The 19680-nt window shown below is 41.1% G+C and overlaps 1 protein-coding gene across 5 annotated transcripts in view; it reads left to right on the top strand.

The window, feature by feature from the left end:
- The window catches only part of TMEM241 (transmembrane protein 241), a 140070-nt gene that overhangs the window by 6389 nt on the left and 114001 nt on the right, over window positions 1-19680 (top strand). For 3 of the 5 annotated variants that reach the window (XM_058277545.2, XM_058277547.2, XM_058277546.2), the window contains exons 2-3: window positions 659-705; window positions 6265-6342. In XM_058277545.2, coding sequence (XP_058133528.1) covers window positions 659-705; window positions 6265-6342 — 125 coding nt within the window. Of the gene's footprint in view, window positions 1-658; window positions 706-5611; window positions 5705-6264; window positions 6343-19680 lie in introns of those variants that run through there. The other 2 variants (XM_058277550.2, XM_058277548.2) reach the window with 2 other exon arrangements.

Below are 19680 nucleotides of genomic sequence, written 5' to 3'. Positions count from 1 at the left end.
CTAGAAAAAGATACCCAAAAGGCCACAACACAACCCCCGCTTCATCAAGTGTTGTAATTGATTAAAAGACATACTAGAAAGATAAATTGACCCTAGCTCAGTTGGTTTAAAAAGAAGCCTTAAAATGCCAATATATAGCAAAAGGTATAAGACATCTAAGCAGAACTGGCTACAAAAAATCCTTAGAATGCAAAAACCAAGCTAAGCCCTAAACATTGAAGGAAACACAAGGGAAAGACTAAGATGTAGTTCTCTTTGAAGAGAAACGAAGAAGGGGGTTGGATTTTTAGGTAATCTGGGTGATTGAGTGGATTTCCCAAGACAACAGACTCTGTTGAGGTTCCTCTAGTTTTCTCTGGAGTGGTTGATCCAGTTAGAACGAGGTGATTCTGGGGTCTGGTGAGACACCAAGTGCTTGCACGGCTACGACATTGGATGGAGCTGCTGTGCTCCCCAGTTTCCGCCATTCCCCAACCACTGGAGTCCACCTGCCTGTTGTGTGGCTTTTTTTTTTTGGGGGGGGGGAGGAGGGCGGAGATGAAGGCCTTTTTGAAATGTAAGTGTGTCATGTCATTCTTAAATAGGGATTTCTTTCATTATCTGGTCTATCAATGCTCTGTAATTTGTAATGTCCATTATTCTGTTATTTGTTTTTCAGTACGTCCTGTCTGTCTTGAAATTTACCTACCCTACATTATTCCAAGGGTAAGTTTCTTTTCTGCTTTTTGTACACATTTATAGGATATGTCCAACCAGCATCATTAAAAGTTCTTTAAAACACTTTCAACAACTGCATAGATTTTTTCCATTAAGTAGGACTACTGTAATTTATTTTGCAATTCTATTTAAAGTGGGTCCCGTTTTTTGCTATAAAAACAGTGTTATTATACATTTTTGTCTCCAATATGCCAAATTTCTATTTCTCTGGGATGGATTCCTACATGAGAAATTTGGGTTTAAGAGCTCGAGCTTCTTTAGTATTTTCCTTGAATACTAACAAAATCTTTTCCAAAAATGTTTAAACAATTTACATTGCCACCCAGAGCATATATGAAAGTTTCTATAATATTGCACTCAAACCGTGATTGTTAATTTTTCTCCTTTTTTGCTGACTTCATGAACAAAAGTGGGCTCTCATTGTCTTACAATTTCTTAGATTATTCATAAAGTTGGACAGTTTTCTTATATTTATTATATACTTGTATCTGTTTTTCTCTGATTTGTCTATTTTGTCTTTTGCCCATTCTTTTTGAGGTTTAAGTATTTTTCTTAGTTTTAATGGGTCCTTTATAATTTTAAGAATGGCATATCCTTGTCCATCATGTTTATTGGAAGTATTTTTCCCCAATTTGTTTATTTTCCTTTTAATTTTATTTATAATTATTTTGATTTTTTAAATGCCTTATTTTTATGTGGACAGATATATTATTTTGTGATTTCCTACACTGTTTTTGTGGGTTTTCTTCCCCATCCTGAGATCTTATAAATATTCACCAGTATTTCATTAAAGCTTTATTCAAGTTTTAATCATCATTGTTTTATTTTAGTATATGTTGGTGATATGAGGAAATCCTTTCCTCAGTAGTTAACTAATTTATACTAACCTCATTCATTGTGTTTTATTGTATGATTTTTTTTTTCACCTTTGATTTATTAATAGCATGTATAAAATTATTTCTCTTGGGCCTATTTCTGGGGGAACTTATTTGTCCATTTTTATGGAGGGGGCTAGTGCTAAATTGTTTACATTATTATAGCATTTCAAAATGTGGTACAGCAAGTCAGCCTTCATTCTTATTGTTTTTAAAAATGCTCTTTCTATTATGACCAATGTGTTATTTCAGGTGAACTTTAGAATTACTTTGTCTGGTTCTCCTGCTCCCCAGTATTTCATAGCAGAACTTAAAAAATATTTTCTATGAGTACGTATATTTCAGTCAATAAAGCTGGGATTTTTTTTTCTTTGGTGAGTAGAAAGGGTTTTCTGATCTGGATGGAACTCTCGTTTCTCTTCAGGTCGAGGGCTCTGCTGAATTTATGTTGGAAAACACGACATTTACATCCGGCTTGCCTTTTCCTTTCCTGGCTATGAATGGGTCCGACCCAATGCCCCTCCCCCAGTAGACTGCATGCTTGATGGGGGCAGGAATTTTTAAAATCCTTTTTGTCACTGGATTATCTCCAGTACCTAGAACAGTTCCTGGCAAAGAGTAGGGGCTACTGGGGCTACAAATATTTCTTGAGTGCATACTATACTGTGTACTAGACTCAGTTTTAGACACTTGGAATACATCATTGAAGAAGACAAACATCCCTACTCTAATGGAGTTTGCTTTCCTCTTCTGTCTGCCCCTTAAATTTACCTGCCATAAATGGTACTCTCGCTTTCCAGTAGCCTCCCAGTAACCTGGGAATTAGTTATTCTTGATTCCTTTGTCTCCTTCATCCCCAACATCCAACTAACCACCAGAACCACTGACATATCTTTAGACTCTGTCCACCTTCTTCATCCCCATCGCCCCTTCTGGGGTGACTGTCAGCTCTCAAATTACTCTAACAACCTCCTAACTTGCTTCCCTGCCTCTAGTATTGCTTCTCTCAAAAACTTCTCTCCCTCATAACGAGAGTAAGCTTTCCAAATGTAAATGTGATAGTGTTACATTAAAAAGAGACCCATCCGTGGCTTCCGGTTTGAATTTCCTGGACATGGTGGCCCTACCCTCTTCCAGCAGCCCGTTCTCCCCAGTGTTAGCTCTGCCACTCGCCCACAGATAATCTAATGCTGAGCTCCAGACCAGTAGAACTTCTCTGAGAGCTTCAAAAAGCCACTGGCCCTCTCACCTTTGGGCCTTTGTCCATTCTTTATCCTCTGCTTTGGGCATTCTTATTTTTGCTCAAATTTACTTCCTCTAGGAAGCCTTACCCAACTCTCCATGCTAGCAAGTTGCCCTTGCTAGAGTTGCTTGTAATACTTGGTATCTCGCTGTGAGGGCTTTATCAACCTTTATGGTAATTATCCGTTAATTACCTTACTTCCGTCTAGGTCAGGGTTTCTCAACCTCAGCACTGTTGACTTCGGGAGATGGGTAATCCTTTGTTGAAGGAGACTGTCCTGTGCATTGTAGGATGTGTAGCAGTATCCTGAGCTAGGTCCCACACTAGGTGCCAGTAGCACACTCCCTGCTCCGGGTAGTGACAACTGAGAGGGTCTTCAGACATTGCCAACACCACTGGAGAACAAATCGCTTAGTTGAGAGTCACTGCTTAGACCAGGGGTTCTTAACCTTTTTTGTTCCATGGACCCCTTTGCCTGTCAGGTAAAAACCACAGACCCCTAACTAAGTCCACACTATACTGTGTATTATTTAATAAAAGTATCACGCCTGCATCAACACGTCCCCACAAGAATAATGTTTTTTCTAATCTAAATTCAAGCTCATGGACCCCTTGTTAAGAACCCCTGGCTTAGACCGTGCTGTTTGAGGGCACAGCTGGTATCTTCTACAAACTAACATCGTTCCCGAGCCAGCTCAGCTCCCGACAGCTTGTAGGTATTCATTGCTCAATGAATATTGTTAAATGTGTGATTAATTCTGTATTTAACCCTCTACATGGCCTTACACTTGGTTTTGCTACTTGTGAAAAATAAGTTTGTAGAAAGCCATGTCTTGGAAGTGCTTTTCAAAGGCATATGGGGGGCCCAAAGAGCAGAATTAAGTCATGCTCTCCAAAATAGGTATGAGATCAAGGCTGTGGTTTTTGTTCTATATGGTAGATGGGAAAAAAACAAAACAGAGAATTTAGAAATTAAACAAGGTACCAGGATAAAAATATTTCCTGACCATGGAGCCTTACGTAGCCAGAAATTGCTTACAGAATATGAAACAGCACATAAATATTTGTCATGTTATTCTAAATGCAATTTTTATCTGAACTTCCCTTCACAACATTTCCGGATGCAACAGGTGGTCTTGTGATAAAAATGCTTGTCTCTGGGGTTCAGAGCCCCAATATTTTCCCTGAAAGCTACAGATGGTAAAGAGCCCTCAATCATTTCTAACTTTGTTCTATAAGAATGTATGCTAATGTGTGCTTCAAGGTTGGAGACTCTTCCAGTTGATTCATCTGTTTGTTCAGCTAACATTTTTTGGAGTGCCTGCTCTGCACTATGTATAGGCATAGTCTTATTTTAATAATGAAGAGATTTGCAGTGTAGTTGGCAGTGTCAATAAAAAACAAATAACTGCAGTGCTGTGTGGGAGCGCCACAATCCATACAGTGGCCCAGAGGCTATTATGGAGGGATAGTTCTGCTTGACTGGGTCAGTGAAGGAGTCACAAAGGAGGCATCAAAACTGGGTCTTAGGGAAGTGGACTTGGCCCAATGGATAGGGCGTCTGCCTACCACATGGGAGGTCTGCGGTTCAAACCCCGGGCCTCCTAGATCCGTGTGGAGCTGGCCCATGTGCAGTGCTGATGTGTGCAAGGAGTGCCCTGCCACGCAGGGGTGTCCCCTGCATAGGGGAGCCCCACGTGCAAGGAGTATGCCCTGTAAGGAGAGCCGCCCAGCACGAAAGAAAGTGCAGCCTGCCCAGGAATGGTGCCGCACACATGGAGAGCTGACACAACAACAAGATGACACAACAAAAAAACACAGATTCCTGGTGCCGCTGATAAGAATAGAAGCGGTCACAGAAGAACACACAGCAAATGGACACAGAGAGCAGACAACTGGGGGGAGGGGAGAGGAGGAGAGAAATAAATTAAAAATGTTAAAAAAAACCAAAAAAACAAAACAAAACTGGGTCTTAGAGGAGGAGCAGGTGTTCCCAGGACCCAGGGGAGACAAGGAAGACAGCGTCCAGTGTGCACGCTCCAGGAGCCTGACACAGCCTGGCACGTTCCTGAGGCCGTGGGCGGGCCGTGTGGCTGGAAGGACGGAGCTGATCCTCCAGAGGAGCAGGTGCAGGTCCCTGGGGGCTCGTGTGTCACCGTGACTTTATCCTGCAGCCCAGGGTTCTCCACTGCAGTAATGCAACACATGGGTGTGGCAATCACTTCTGCGCTGAGGTGTTGCAAGTCATCTGTGAGTTTGTAGAAAGTTTGTTCTGTGTGCTAGGTGGAAAAAAGAAAAAGCGGGGAGGGGTGAGAATTACACAGATTCAAAGACATGACTTGCCCTTACCTTGTAGCTTAGGCAGCCTGCTGGCTGCTTAGGAGATACAAAATGGTACATAAATATGTTTCGTTGTAAGTGTAATTTATAGCTGGACTTCCATTCATATCCCTTCTATTGACACAGGCCCTGAAATTCATGAATGAGTCACTTAAAATAAAAAGCAATTCGAGTGGAACAGAATAGTTTTGCCTAAACTAGCCCTCTGACTCATCTGGCATTTTGATTTGCTTTGCAGCCTGGAGTGGGAGGGGTATTCATAATCTGGAGTGCCCCTAACCTCTGCGTGCTTACGGGGTGGGGTAGAAAAGAGGCTGAGAGCTGCTGTCTATGGCATTGAGAAGAAAGCAGCACAAATAAAAAAATAAAAATTTAAAAATTTAAAAAATTATTAAAAAATAAAATGAACTGAAAGTGAAAAAAAAATTGCATTGTAGGATGAACCCCATGACTGCAGGGTAGAGAATGGATGCTGCAGGACCACTCTGCAGGGAGAGGACCACCAATGAGGGAATAATGTGATGGCCAGGTGTGAGCCCAGCAGAGCCTGACTTCAGGCAGAGCCTGAGGGATGGAGGGGAGGGCCTGGATTTGAGGGTCCTTTCTGGGATTTTGCAGGGAAGTAAGGAAGATGGAGGGAGAAGAGGAGGGAGGGAAGGGCTTGGATGACGTCTATGTTTCTGATTGGGCCAATTGGGGATATTAAGAGGAAGGTCAGGGTGGGGATGGGGAAGTTCAAGTTTATGTCTAGGCATGTTAAATTGGGATCTGGGGGATTCAGGGTGGTGGGGCCTGGGTGAGAACAGGGATTGGGGAATCATTTGTGCTGAGGCAGTGGCTGCGGGCAGTTTAGGAAAAAGTCTGTCGTAGGAAGAGATCATCAGTGTCAGCACTCAGAGGAACTAGACTCAAGGGAACAGTAGAGATTGAGAAGGAAGATCTGAGAAATGGGTTGATAGGAGGGCGTGGGAGAACAGGTTTTTAGAAGGGTTGAATGTGCGTGTTTGTCAGTCAGCCAATCTATGAGGGTTGGGTAGTATTTGAGAATGTAGCACCCAGTTAAATCACTTTGGTACTTATCCATTTCAGGTGGCAGACTTTAATTGGTGGACTTTTGCTTCATGTGTCATGGAAACTGGGCTGGGTGGAGATCAACAGCAATTCCAGGTATAACAAACTCTTCTGCATGATTCATGATTCATACCCTACTTACGTTTTATATTATTAAATTTCTTGTGGTTTACATAGGGAAACACAGATGTTTGTTTGATTTGTTCGTCCTCCTAATTCCTTTCTGACCTTAGATAAAACTCAAGTAGTGTTTTTCTGGTTAGCAGTGCCACATGTATACTATTAAAATTAACTGATACACAATTTATAACACCTTGTTAATTTGGCTTTCTTTTAGGATATAAGATCAGTATGAATGAGTTATTAAATCAGCTTTAAAATTTGTTAGGCGATTTTTTTTATTTTGAAATTATTTCCAACTTTTAGAATAATGCAAAGAACTCTTACACCCTTTACTCAAATTCCCCAATTGTTATTATTTTACCACATTTCTTTTTATCATTTTCTCTTGATATGTATATATACACATATATTTTTTCTTAACTATTTAAGAGTAAGTTGAAGACAAGATCCCTCTTTACTTCTAAATTCTTTAGTGTGTATTTCCTAAGAGCAAGGACCTTCTCTTAATGACTATAGTACAGTTAACAAAATCAGGAAATTAACTTTGTTTTTGTTTTTTTAAAGATTTATTTTATTTATTTCTCTCCCCTTCCCCCCTGTTTTCTGCTCTGTGTGTCCATTCGCTATGAGTTTTTCTGTATCCGCTTGCATCATGCAGCAGCATTGGGAAACTGTGTCTCTTTTTGTTGCGTTATCTTGCCGCGTCAGCTCTCCGTGTGTGTGGTGCCACTCCTGGGCAGGCTATGCTTTTTTCATAGGGCAGCTCTCCTTGTGGGGCGCACTCCTTGCGCGTGGGGCACCCCTACACAGGGGTATCCCTGCATGGGGCGACACTCCTTGCGCGTGGCAGCACTGTGTGTGGGCCAGCTTACCACACGGGTCAGGAAGGCCCTGGGGATCGAACCCTGGACCCTCCATATGGTAGATGGACACTCTATCAGTTGAGCCACGTCTACATCCCAGGAAATTAACTTCGATACAATTTTATTTACCTAATCTACAGACTATATTCATATTTTTACAATTTTTATCAATAGTACCCTTTATAGCCCTCCTGCCTCCTAAAAATTTCTGATCCAGATCACACATTTATCAGTTGTTATGAATCTGTTAAACCGTCTTTTCAAAGAGGTTTAAAAGAAATCTGAAAAGCCAGGACATTTTTCATCCAAAATTATATCTGAATTGGTCATTGACTCCTGCCAGAGTAATCTTCCTGATTCCTTGCGAACATCATTCCTAGCCTGAAGTCATGTGCAAAGTGAAAAGAAAATTTAAGCCAAGGTTTATATGAATAAGTTAAACATCACAACTGAATGATCAGGCCAAATTGTTGATCTTATGGCCCAAATTTTCCTAGCATTTCCATTAATTAGATTAACCAGTTAATTGCTAAACTGTCCCCTTGCTTGACACTCTGGAAAGTCTTTGAGAATGTGTCCATTATAAATATTAATAATTATGGCTGTTTCTGAAAATACAAAACTGGAGGGCAAAAACCTAGTGTTAAGAGATTTTATAAAGGAGAGGCCCTGGGAACAGAGGTATGAATTAAATTACCTGACTGTTACATCATAGTCCATTTTATGAAAAAGGTAGTGTTCCACACCAGATGCCTAAATAATCCAAAGGATTAGTTCATGTATCAGACAGGGTCTTCAGAGAAAAGAACCAAAAGATGTTTGTATATTATATTAAGAGATTTGTTTTAAGGAATTGGCTACTGAGATTGTGGGGACTGGAAAGTTTGAAATCTGTAGGGCGGGCAGGCTGGAAATTGGGCAAGAGTTGATGTTACAGTCTTGAGGCACTTCTCTGGAAAACCTCAGTTTATTTGTTGTTTTTAAAAAACAATGACCATTTTATTTACACACCATGCAATCCATGTAATGTGTATGGTCAGTGGCTGTCAGTATAATCACAGAGTTGTACATTCATTACCACAATCAATTGTATTACATTTTTATTACTCCAATAAGAAAAACCCCATACTCCTTATACCCCCATTTAATTGACCCTTAGTACCTTTTTACAGCTGATGAAAAAATATATTACTGTTAACTAAAGTCCATAGTTTGCATTAATTGTATTTTTCCCCATCTACCACCCTATTATTAATACCTTGTAATAGTGACATACATTTGTTCTAGTTCATGGAAGAACATTCTTAAATTTGCACTTTTAACTACAGTCATCACCAAGTTCCTTTCTTCTTAAGGCCTCCAACTGATTGAGACCCACCCACATTAAAGAGAGCAATCTACTTAAGGTCAACTGCTTAGAGATGTTAATCCTATCTATGAAATACTTTCACAGGAATATATAGACTAGTGTTTAACCAAATAATTGGACCCCATAGCCAAGGTGACATAAAATTAATCACACCCTCACATCCATGACTAACTGATTTTTGATAAGGATGCCAAGTCCACTCAGTGGGGTAAAAATAGTCTCTAACAAATGGTGTTTTGGGAAAACTGGATATCCACATGCAAAAGAATAAAAGTAAATCCATATCTTACACCATATACAAAAATTAACTCTAAATGGATCAAATACCCAAAAAGAAGAACGACAATGATAAAACTCCTAGAAGAAAACATAGGGGAACATTTTCAGGACTATGTACTAGGCAGTAGATTCTTTTTTTTTTTTTTTTTTAACTCTTTATTTTTTTTTTAATGTTACATTAAAAAAATATAAGAGGTCCCCACATACTCCCCACCCCCCTCACCCCACTCCTCCCACATCAACAACCTCTTTCATCATCATGGGACATTCATTGCATTTGGTTAATTACATTTTGGAGCACTCCTGCACCACATGGATAATGGTTTACATTGTAGTTTACACTCTTGCCCCAGTCCACCCAGTGGGCCATGGCAGGACATACAAATGCCCAGCATCTGTCCCTGCAGTACCACCCAGGACAACTTCAAGTCCTGAAAATGCCCCCACATCATAGCTCTTCTTCCCTCTCCCTATCCTCACCAGCTACCGTGGCCGCTTTCTCCACATCAATATTACAATTTCTCCCATTACTAATCACAGTAGTTCCACAACAAAATAGATAAATTGGACTTTATCAAAACTAAAAGCTTTTGTGCATCAGAAGACTTATGAAGAAAGTGAAAAGACAACCTACAGAATGGGAGAAAATATTTGGAAACCATGTATCTGATAAGGGTTTAATATCCAGAATATATAAATAATTCCTACAACTCAATAACAAAAAGACAAAAACCCAATTTTTAAAAAATGAGCGAAGGACTTGACTAGACATTTCTGTAAAGAAGATACACAAAGGGCTAATAAGCGCACGAAAGGGTGCTCAACATTATTAGCCGTCAGGGAAATGCAAATCAGAACCACAATGAGGTACCACTTCATACGCACTGGAATGGCTATTATTAAATACTGAAAAATAATAAGTATTGGCTATGGAGAAATAGGAACCCTTGTATACTTTTGGTGGGAATGTAAAATGGTGCAGTGACTATGAAAAACAATTGGGCAGTACCTCAGAAAGTTAGGTATAAAATTACCATAAAAGGGTGCAGGTGTAGCTCAGTGGTTAAGCTCCTGCTTTGCATGTATGAGGTCCTGGCACCTCCTAAAAAAAGAAAAACTACCATGTGACTGGCAATCCTATTTATAGGTGATACCCAAAAGAATTGAACTCAGGGACTCAAACATTTTTTTACACTGATGTTCATAGGGCATTATTTACAATTGCTAAAATGTGGGAACAACCCAAGTGTCCACTGACAGATGAATGGAGAAACAAAATGTGAAATAGTCATATGATGGAATTTTATTTAGCTATGAAAAGGAATGAAGTTCTGATGCTTGCAACAATGTGGATGAATTTTGGAGACATCTTGTTGAGTGAAATAAGCCAGACACAAAAGGACAAACATTGTATAATCTCACTTATATGAAATAACTGGACTATGCCCATTTGTAGAGTCAGAAATAAATTACAGGATACCAGAGGCAAGCAGGGATTGTGATGGGTTATAGGGAGCTAATGTTTAATTGGTACAGAGCTTCTGTTTTGGGTGATGGAAAAGGTTTGGTAATGGATGGTAGTGATGATAGCAAACATTGTAAATGTGACTAACAGCAGTGGATTATATATTTGAAAGTGGTTAAAATGGGGAATTTTAGGTTGTATATATATTAGAATTTATGTATTTTTATTTTATCTTTTTAAAAAATGTTTTTATATATATTTTTAGGAAGTACCGGGGATTGAACCTGGGACCTTATATATGGGAAGCAGGCATTCAACCACTGAGCTATACATGCTCCCAAAATAAAAAATAAAAAAACCAGCCCATAGAACTGTACAACATGAAGAGTGCAAACCCTAATAAAAACTATGGGCTATTGGTAATATAATTATAGTAATATTGATTCATCAACAGCAACAATATAGTAATATTGATTCATCAACAGCAACCACAGTAATGTAAAATGTTAATAGGGAAAACTGTTTGTGGGGTTGTGTATGGAAACTGTACTTTCTGCATGATTTTTCTGTAAACCTTTGCTCTAATAAAAAAAAAGATGAGATAAAAAAATAATCATTACAGTTGATTAAGTGGTCATTGTACATTTCCAAGGTATGGCATCCTCAGCTTGATAAAGTACAGATTTTTGGGGATTTTATATGTGATATAAACACAGATCTTAATTTATACTCTATTGTTGTGGTGGGAATGAAGCCCCAGTGAGAACTGGGCCTTCATTTAAACAAATAGGGGCCCTCAATTCACAAGGCCTGTGATAGTTCCAATATTTACTTAAATAACGAAACTTCTTGACTCTAAACGGCTAAATGTGGTCCCCCCCAGAAGCAGAAGGTTGAACTAGAATGAGGGAATTGGCTGTCAGATTTGGACTGGGACCACCAGTGCTGATCAACATGGGTTTTCCATGTCTGCAAAATAACTACATTGAAAGCATTCCTCTCCAGTGTGAGCTCTCTGCTGTTCTTAAGAAGATAAGAGGCTACAAATGTTGGCACATTCCTTTATTCATTAGTTGCTCTAATATGAATTCTAGACTGATCCTTTAATGAGAGTCTCTGGTAATCTTTCCCATGTTAGTTACAGATCCATGGTGAAATACCCCCTGCATGCACATAGATTTTCTCTTTTGTCCCAGCTCAACTGCAGAACTATCTGTTTAATTTTGAAGATTACATTATGTTCCAAAGACTAGGTATATGAGCCAGACTTATGCAAATGTATTTTCATAAAAACTCATATTAGGATTTTGAGCTTAGGTTAATTTCTTCTCTAAAGCCAAACTATGCCATACTATCTCCTGGGACTCTAACTGCAGTTAAGTGATCATGCTGAATTCATGACGTCCCTGTTTGGATGGCCAGTTTTCACACCCATGAAGCTTATCATTGACATGATGGTGGATGTGTTCTTCTAGAAGATATTTTGCATGGATGTTATTTCTTGTTTTTCAAGTTCTCTTTCCCTGCTGGCAATCATTGCAGAAAATTAATGGGTGATATTATTAGGGGAATGAAAATGTTGACAAAGACCCAAGGCTCATGTAAGTATATTTCAAAAATTGGCCCTTGTGAGGGTTAAGCTCATGTATCAACTTAGCTAGGTTTCCAGTTTGGTCAAGCGAGCACTGGCCTGATAGTTGTTTTGACAGTATTACAATTTTAGTTTCCTGGGCTGCTCAGGCAAATACATGCAATGGGTCTGCTTAAATAATGGTAATTTGTTAGCCTATGATTTTGAGGCTACTAGAAAGTACAAATCAAGATATCATAAAGAGTATGCTTTCTTCCTGAAGACAGTGGTATGCTGGGACTGGCTGCTGGTGATCCTTGGTCCTTAGTTTGTCACATGGCAAGACGCATGGTGACATCTCATGATTTCTCCCTTCTCTTCCGGCTTTTGTTCCTGTTTAGCTTCTCACTCCCTGTGGCTTTTTCTCTTTCTGAAATCTCACTTGTAAGGGACTTCAGTAATAGGATTAGGGCCCATCCTGCTTGAGCCGGGCCACACCTTAAGTGAAGTAAGGTTGTCAGAAGTTCTTATGTGCAATGGGTTCACACCCACAGAAACGGATTAAAGTTAAGAACATTTTTCTGGGGCACATACAGTTCCAAACCACCACACTGTACTCCCTGGACCCTCAAAAGACATCTTTTTTCCTATATGCAAAATGCATTCATTCCATCACAACATCCCAAAAGCCTTTAGTCATTTAGAAACAATGCCAAGTATAAAGGCTCATCAAAATCAGTACATAATTATTATCTTGTAATTATATTTATGTGAAAAATTCACAGATTAACAATAGTCTTAAAAATCATTTTTCTCCTGTTTCCTTAAAAGCAATGCCACTATTACTTTTATTGTCTTTTTTTGGGAGGGAGGGGTAGTGACTGGTAGAATCAGGGGAAGTCAAAGACTCTCAAGTTTGTTTCCCTGGAAGAATGGACATCAGACTGTAGAAATTTGAGGCCCACTAGGCACTGTTGTCATTTGAGCTCTGACTCGAGGTCCCGCTCATCTCAGGAGACCTGTGTGCACGCCCCTGTTTTAGCCCCCATACTAAACTTAGAGTCCTTTTCACCTCTACCTTCTGGACTTGCTGAGGCAGTTTCACAGCCTCACACGATGCCAGTTCATTGAAACTTCCCATCTCCTTATTGGCACAGCTCAGGATTTCCAGTGACTGCGGCTCCGTAGCAAAGGGACGATCCAGACGGCTAGCAGCAGGGACCCAGAACCAGTGTTCTTTCATGTCTGTCCAGGCTGGGGTTGTGTTTGCTGTGACTGCTATTACCTGCTGGGCTTGGTTTTCTGATTATGTCATTTGGGAACTGAGGCGCAGTGTACTTGTGCAGAGACAGCAAAGGTTTGGCTCCACTAAACATTAAACAACAGCAGGAAGACAGTTTGGAGGTCCAGAGGTCATTGTAGCATATGCCACAGAGAACTCATTTAGACTGTCCTTATCACCTGGCAGAATCACTGAGTCCCTGTCAAGTCTCAGAACTTGGTAATGCAAGTTGCAAAAAGGCTGTACTTGCTGTGTCTGTCCATCTCTGGCCACATCCTGTCCTGACTCCACAAGAGTGACTTGACCAAGTCACTCTCCTTCCGGGATTCTTTGCCCTGGCTCTTGCTTCTTACCACTTTAGTCTTGGATGATACCCCTGAAACCTCTGTCTTGGGAGAGAGAGCATTGTTTTCAGCCACAAGCTTGTTATTATATGACGGCTACTGCTGTTGGCAAGCTGTCGGAGAACATTGGAAGAGATTTTTCTAGCAGATGCTGAAGTCTTCATCTGTTTCCAAAATATGATACTAATAGAACATCGTGCCCTGTTTCAGCTGGGTGGGCATCTCTTAGCACAGTGAGACCATGGAACCCTTTATTAGATTCCCTAAGCATTTCTGAGGATAGTCAGGTGTGATTTCATTGGAGGCTTCTGACACATTCCTACAGTTCCTGTATTGCCAAGCTGTGGTTCCAATAAAAATATTTTGAGGGAAGCGGACTTGGCCCAATGGATAGGGTGTCCGCCTACCACATGGGAGGTCCCCAGTTCATACCCTGGGCCTCCTTGACCCGTGTGGAGCTGGCCCTTGCGCAGTGCTGATGCGTGCAGGGAGTGTTGTGCCATGCAGGGGTGTCCCCTGTGTAGGGGAGCCCCATATGCAAGGAGTGTGCCCCTTAAGGAGAGCTGCCCAGCGTGAAAGAAAGTGCAGCCTGCCCAAGAATGGCACTGCACACACACAGAGCTGACACAACAAGATGATGCAACAAAAAGAAACACACATTCCCGATACCACTGATGAGGATAGAAGCCGTCACAGAAGAACACACAGCGAATGAACACAGAGAGCAGACAATGGGGGGGAGGGGAAAGAAAGAAATAAAAAAATAAATCTTTGGAAAAAAAACACTTTGAGAGCAATTTTTAGCCTACTTGCCACTTTTTGTTTATTATAAATGAGAGAGCAGATTTTTAACTCTCAAGTATTCAGGTATGAGACCTTACAAGTTAAAATACCTATGTCATAATACTTTTATGACCAGAGATTTCTAAAATATGAAATAGACACCTTTGGCAGTTTGAGATTATTTTATGAATCCCCAAAAGAAAAAGATTGTAAACTAACCTATTGCTTTGGGTGCGATACCCTTTAATTGCATTAGATTCAGCTGAGGGGCCTTTGATTAGATTACCTGTTAAGATTGCTGTAGGGCTTTTTATTGGACTATGTCAATGAGGCGTAACTCAGGTTGATTTCCTGCCCCCTTGCTACGTTTGATGTTAACAGACATTCAGACAGTTATAAGAAGAGAGACAGTGCTGCCATTTTTGTTCCTGCCGTATAAAATAGATTTGTTTAAAAAAATTTTTTTTAAAAAGAAAACCTAATCAACACAGCTCTTTTCTGTTTGTGCAGAACTTTTCAGCCAGTTGACCTTTGTATCAGCTACCATCTCTGGTCCAGTTGGCATGCCTGGTAGCAACAGGTCACATGACACCAAGCATGTCTGCCTAGGACTGCAGATTATCTGCCATCTTACTTTAACACATGGCAGCTAACTTGGTGAGAAAGCACCTGGTATACTGCCTTGAGTTGGACTTTTCAAAACCTTGGAACTGTAAGCTTTTACCCCACATAAATCCCCATTATAAAAAGCCAACAGATTGCAGATACTTTGTATCATCAGCCCTTTGGCAAACTAAAACAATGCCCACTCCTTAACTTTCCACTGAGGGTGTTTGTTGCAGAATATGATCAGTCTTTGATAAAACCTCCAAATCACTCAGTACTGAAATGAGCCATTAGCCAATTGTTTAGGGTCCAGATTGTACTTCTTTTTAATGATTATATGTTTTTAAGTGAGATAGCCCACCTTCATCAAAGCTTCTGATGGTTGGCATTTCTCAAAGATGTTTTTATAGGCTGGTATTTCATTTTGAGTAGCTCTTGAGTTTTATAAAAAGTCGTCTTCACCTACAGAGGAAAGTTAGGGCTGAAGTTCATGAGTGTCTGATACTTTTACCTGTTGCACTCTTTGCAAAGGAATGCTTTAAGTATATATATAGAAATGACTCTTCTGGGGAAAATCAACTTTCACAGCTTCCACAGGCCACAAACTGAAACCTGTGGGAGGGACCCAGTGCTGAATAAAGTCGAGTTGGGGTTGGTGTGGGGACTATGGGGGTTTCTGGGAGAAGGGTCCTTGGGAATCGGTGTTGCTGATCTTCGAGGATCTCACCGGACTGGACAGCAGACAGGGCTGGAATGCCATGTGCTGACAGTTATGGGTGTGTGTTCATGCCTGTTACACCCAGGGCGTCAGAGGCTGTGGGACTCACACCATAGACCACACCCACGGAGCTGCCACCCTGGGTCCATAAAGCCTAAGCCATCAGTGTTAAGTCTACAACTCCCCAGGCCCGAGGTCAAGGGCATTGTGTCTTCCAGGTTAGCTGGGATTTACAGTCCCTCGTGGACTGTATACTGGCAAATCCAGGTTGGGCTGGGATTTGCTTTCTCATACTTATCAGAAATGAGATATGTGCCCTCCACCCTCTTTTTTTAATCCTGCCTCACTTATTATTCAGGGACCTGGGAGACCCAAGTTTCTTTATATTTTACTTTTTAAAATAGGTGTGACACTGACATCACCTCCATTCTAGTCCATCTGCTAATAGTCAGGTGCACACCAGCCTCAGTCCTTCCAGGGGAAAGGTGAGGTACCTGAGATGGTGGTGGAGGCAGGCAGCTGCCCCGACTGCAAGCCCCTGCAGCTGCAGCAGGGGGGAGACCTGAACGGCTGGAGGGAAGACAGCCGTGGTCTTCAGCCGTGGTCTCCAACCATGGCGGTGTTGGGGCTGAGAAATGGGCTTCTTTGTGGTGCCTCTTGGCCTTCAGTGTTTAATCTCAATGATGGTGACGCCATTCTATTTCCAAATCAGTTGGGATCACGTGTTGAGAATCTTGGGCGAGTGAATGAAATGTGAAGTGGGAAGAAGGGGCAATTCTGCATGTTTAGAGAGGTGGGAAGAACAAGGTAGGAACCCGCCCTGAAAAATGGGGCTTTAACCCTTTGTGTATAGCTGGGCACTGCCTTCGTGTGAAGTGTATTGTAACTAGAAAGTTCCAGAGGAACCCAAGCTGCTTATTCTTTTCTTTTTTTTCTAGATTTATTTATTTATTTCTCTCCCCTTCCCCTCCCAACTCTGGTTGTCTGTCCTCTGTGTCTATTTGCTGCATCTTCTTTTGTTTGCTTTTGTTGTCAGCGGCATGGGAATCTGTGTTTCTTTTTGTTGCGTCTTCTTGCTGGGTCATCTCTCCGCGTGTGCAGCGCCATTCCTGGGCAGGCTGCACTTTCTTTCATGCTGGGCGGCTCTCCTTACGGGGCGCACTCCTTGCGCTTGGGGCTCCCTACGCTGGGGACACCCCTGCGTGGCAGGGCACTCCTTGTGCGCATCAGCACTGCGCATGGGCAGCTCCACACGGGTCAAGGAGGCCTGGGTTTGAACCGCGGACCTCCCATGTGGTAGACGGACGCCCTAACCACTGGGCCAAGTCTGCCGCCCCAAGCTGTTTGTTCTAAGACAGGGTCAGCAAACTTTCTGTAAAGAGCCTGAGAGTAAATATTTTAGCTTTTGTGGGCCATAGATCTCTGTCACAACTACTCAACTCTCCATTATCATACAAAAGCAGCTGTAGACAATATGCGAATGCAAGAGCCCAGCTATGTCCTAATAAAAAGTTATTTCGGAAGCAGGCAGCTGGTTGGATTCACTGACCCGTGCTTTAAATTACGGACTGTGAGAAACAATATCTTCACAGGGTTTGAGGTTCAAGTAAAAGGGCTGGCCTTTTCAAGGGAATGTGATGCTGAGTCAGGAGGGAAACTAAAAACTTAAGAGGTAAGTCTAAGACAAGCAGGCAGGAGGGAGAAAAGGGGAGATAAGACCCTTTGAGGGACATATTCAGTGATGGCGAAAAAGAGAAAAGAAATTTAGGGATCTTCTGTAATTAGCGAGTTAATATATGCAGAAGTTCTTTGAAGGGCTGTAAAGCAATATTGACTTTGAAATTGCGTGGTAATTTTGTTTTAGACAATGCCATTAGTCAACGTAGGAACCCACCAGTTTTCATCTCTTCTTTTCATGTTTGAAAACTGTTCTTAGGTCCACTAGGTGTCAGCGTAACACAGAGAATTCTCAAGAATTGTGCTTAATGAGCCCTTAAGGCACTCTGTTTTTTGGGAGCAGATGTTCTCACAATAAAGCATGCTCCATTGGAAAAACAAGTGATTTAATTTAATTAGGCTTCATCTCAATAACAACAGTTCTATAATTCGTGCCAACAGACTTTTGTTAGCTTCTTGTGAAATGCTTTTTTTCCCTCAGGGTTCTTAGGGACTGTAGAATGTGCACAAACAAAATGCAAACAAGCCCACGATTCAAATGAGATGCAGTATCTGTGCTTGTCAGTCAGTTAAGAAAAATCACGTATTACGATGGTTTTCAAACCAGACCCCTTGGTACATAGTCTTCAACATGGTGCTACTGGCTGTAGTCTGTCCCTCAGGTAGTGGCTTTGAGACCCCGCAGCTCCCCCACACCCACCCCAGTCTCCCCCTGCCCTCCCCAGCTCGGCAGCTCCCCAGAAGCCCAAGGATGAGGTCCCAGGACCTCCTCAGGACTGAACGCCGTGTTGCCTCTGTTGAGGCCCATGAAAGAATCGCCAGCAAGGGAGGCCCAGGGGGTGCCACCAATGAATTAGAGGTGGGGCGAGGGTGCAATGCTAATAGGTGCCTAGTTTTTTCCCTGATTTCCAGGCCTTTGGCTCTCATACAATGATACAACATAGGTATGGGTAAGTCAGTTTAACCTCTCTGGAAGGTCGTTTTGTAACAAATTATAAATTTTAATGCGTGTTATCTTTGAACAGCAGTTTCACTTCAGGGAATTTGTCTTGATGAAAACATCATGAATATGAGAAGAGAATACATTCAAGGATAATCATGGCAGCATTAGAAAAGTGAAAAACTTAGGATTAGTTTAAATGTCTAGAATAGACAGGTATGCAATTATTAAAAATATTAGGGTGACTTTTTTGACACTGAAAGATATTCATAATATAATATGAAGTTAAGCAGGTTGTGAAACAAGATGGGTAGTGGGATCCCATTTTTTGTTGAAGGGTTCCTCCTGTCTGTACTACGGACAGATTACTGTTGGCAAGGAGACTCACCCAGGTTTTAACAGAGGCTGTCTTTGGGCAGCGGTATTGTAACATTTTTCTTGATTATCTGTGTTTTCAGAATCTTCCGGCATGGGTAGGCAAGATTATTATAGAAAAGAAAACAACTGCCTCAGCTCCAAGTTTCTAACTTCGAGGCTATTGAAAAACCGTTTATTTTTTAATGCAGTCAGTTTTTTGTTGTTGTTGTCACAGTGGGAAGCTACAGCATGATTGTTAATAAGTGTTTATTCAATTTGAAATTATTAGACTTTTTAATTAGGGCCATTTCAGAGAGGCAGGGGGCAGGATGGGGATAGTTTTGCCTTTATCTCTGCTCTCAAGGGCTGATTAGCCAGAAGCACCAGCAACTGTTCAGAGCAAAGTTCCTGAAGAACTTGAAAAAAGCAGAGGAAGAAGTGAGAATATCTATTAATATTGATATAGATATATTTTTTTATTTTAGACATTTTATTTTTCTGTTACCTATTTAAAACAACTACAGACAAATCACTATAATTTCAACACCATTCTTTTACTTTCAGCAAAACTTTATTTGAGGTCGTTTTTATCTTGGTCGGTGGTGTTGAACTGCCACCCACAAAAGGTGCTGGTTGGTTCCGAGGGAGGCATCTAAACTGTTAATTTAAGATTTAGATAGTGCTGCTTATGTATACTCAAGTATGCAAAGTGAACCTGTAAAAGCAAATGTTGTGGTTGTTAAATGCGAAGGCTGTGGGCCAGACTGCTTGAGTTTTATTTTTTGTATTAGAGAAGTTGTGGATTTACAGAAAAATTGTGCATGAAATGCAGGCTTCCCATATACCACCCTGTGTTAGTCAGGTACGCTAGGGAATAGAACCAACAGGAGATGTATATATGTATGTCTATGTATATATAGTGTTAATATTATGAGATTTTTAGTAGGAACTGGCTCATGTAACTGTAGGGATGGGCAAGTCCAAATTCCATGATTCAGGCCCCAAGCTGGGAACTCCAGCGAAGGTCTTCAATTAATTCCCCAGGAGACACTGGCTGG

This window comes from Dasypus novemcinctus, chromosome 16 (genome assembly GCF_030445035.2).
Source record: "Dasypus novemcinctus isolate mDasNov1 chromosome 16, mDasNov1.1.hap2, whole genome shotgun sequence".
NCBI lineage: Eukaryota > Metazoa > Chordata > Mammalia > Cingulata > Dasypodidae > Dasypus > Dasypus novemcinctus.
This window is presented reverse-complemented; position numbering and strand designations above follow the sequence as displayed.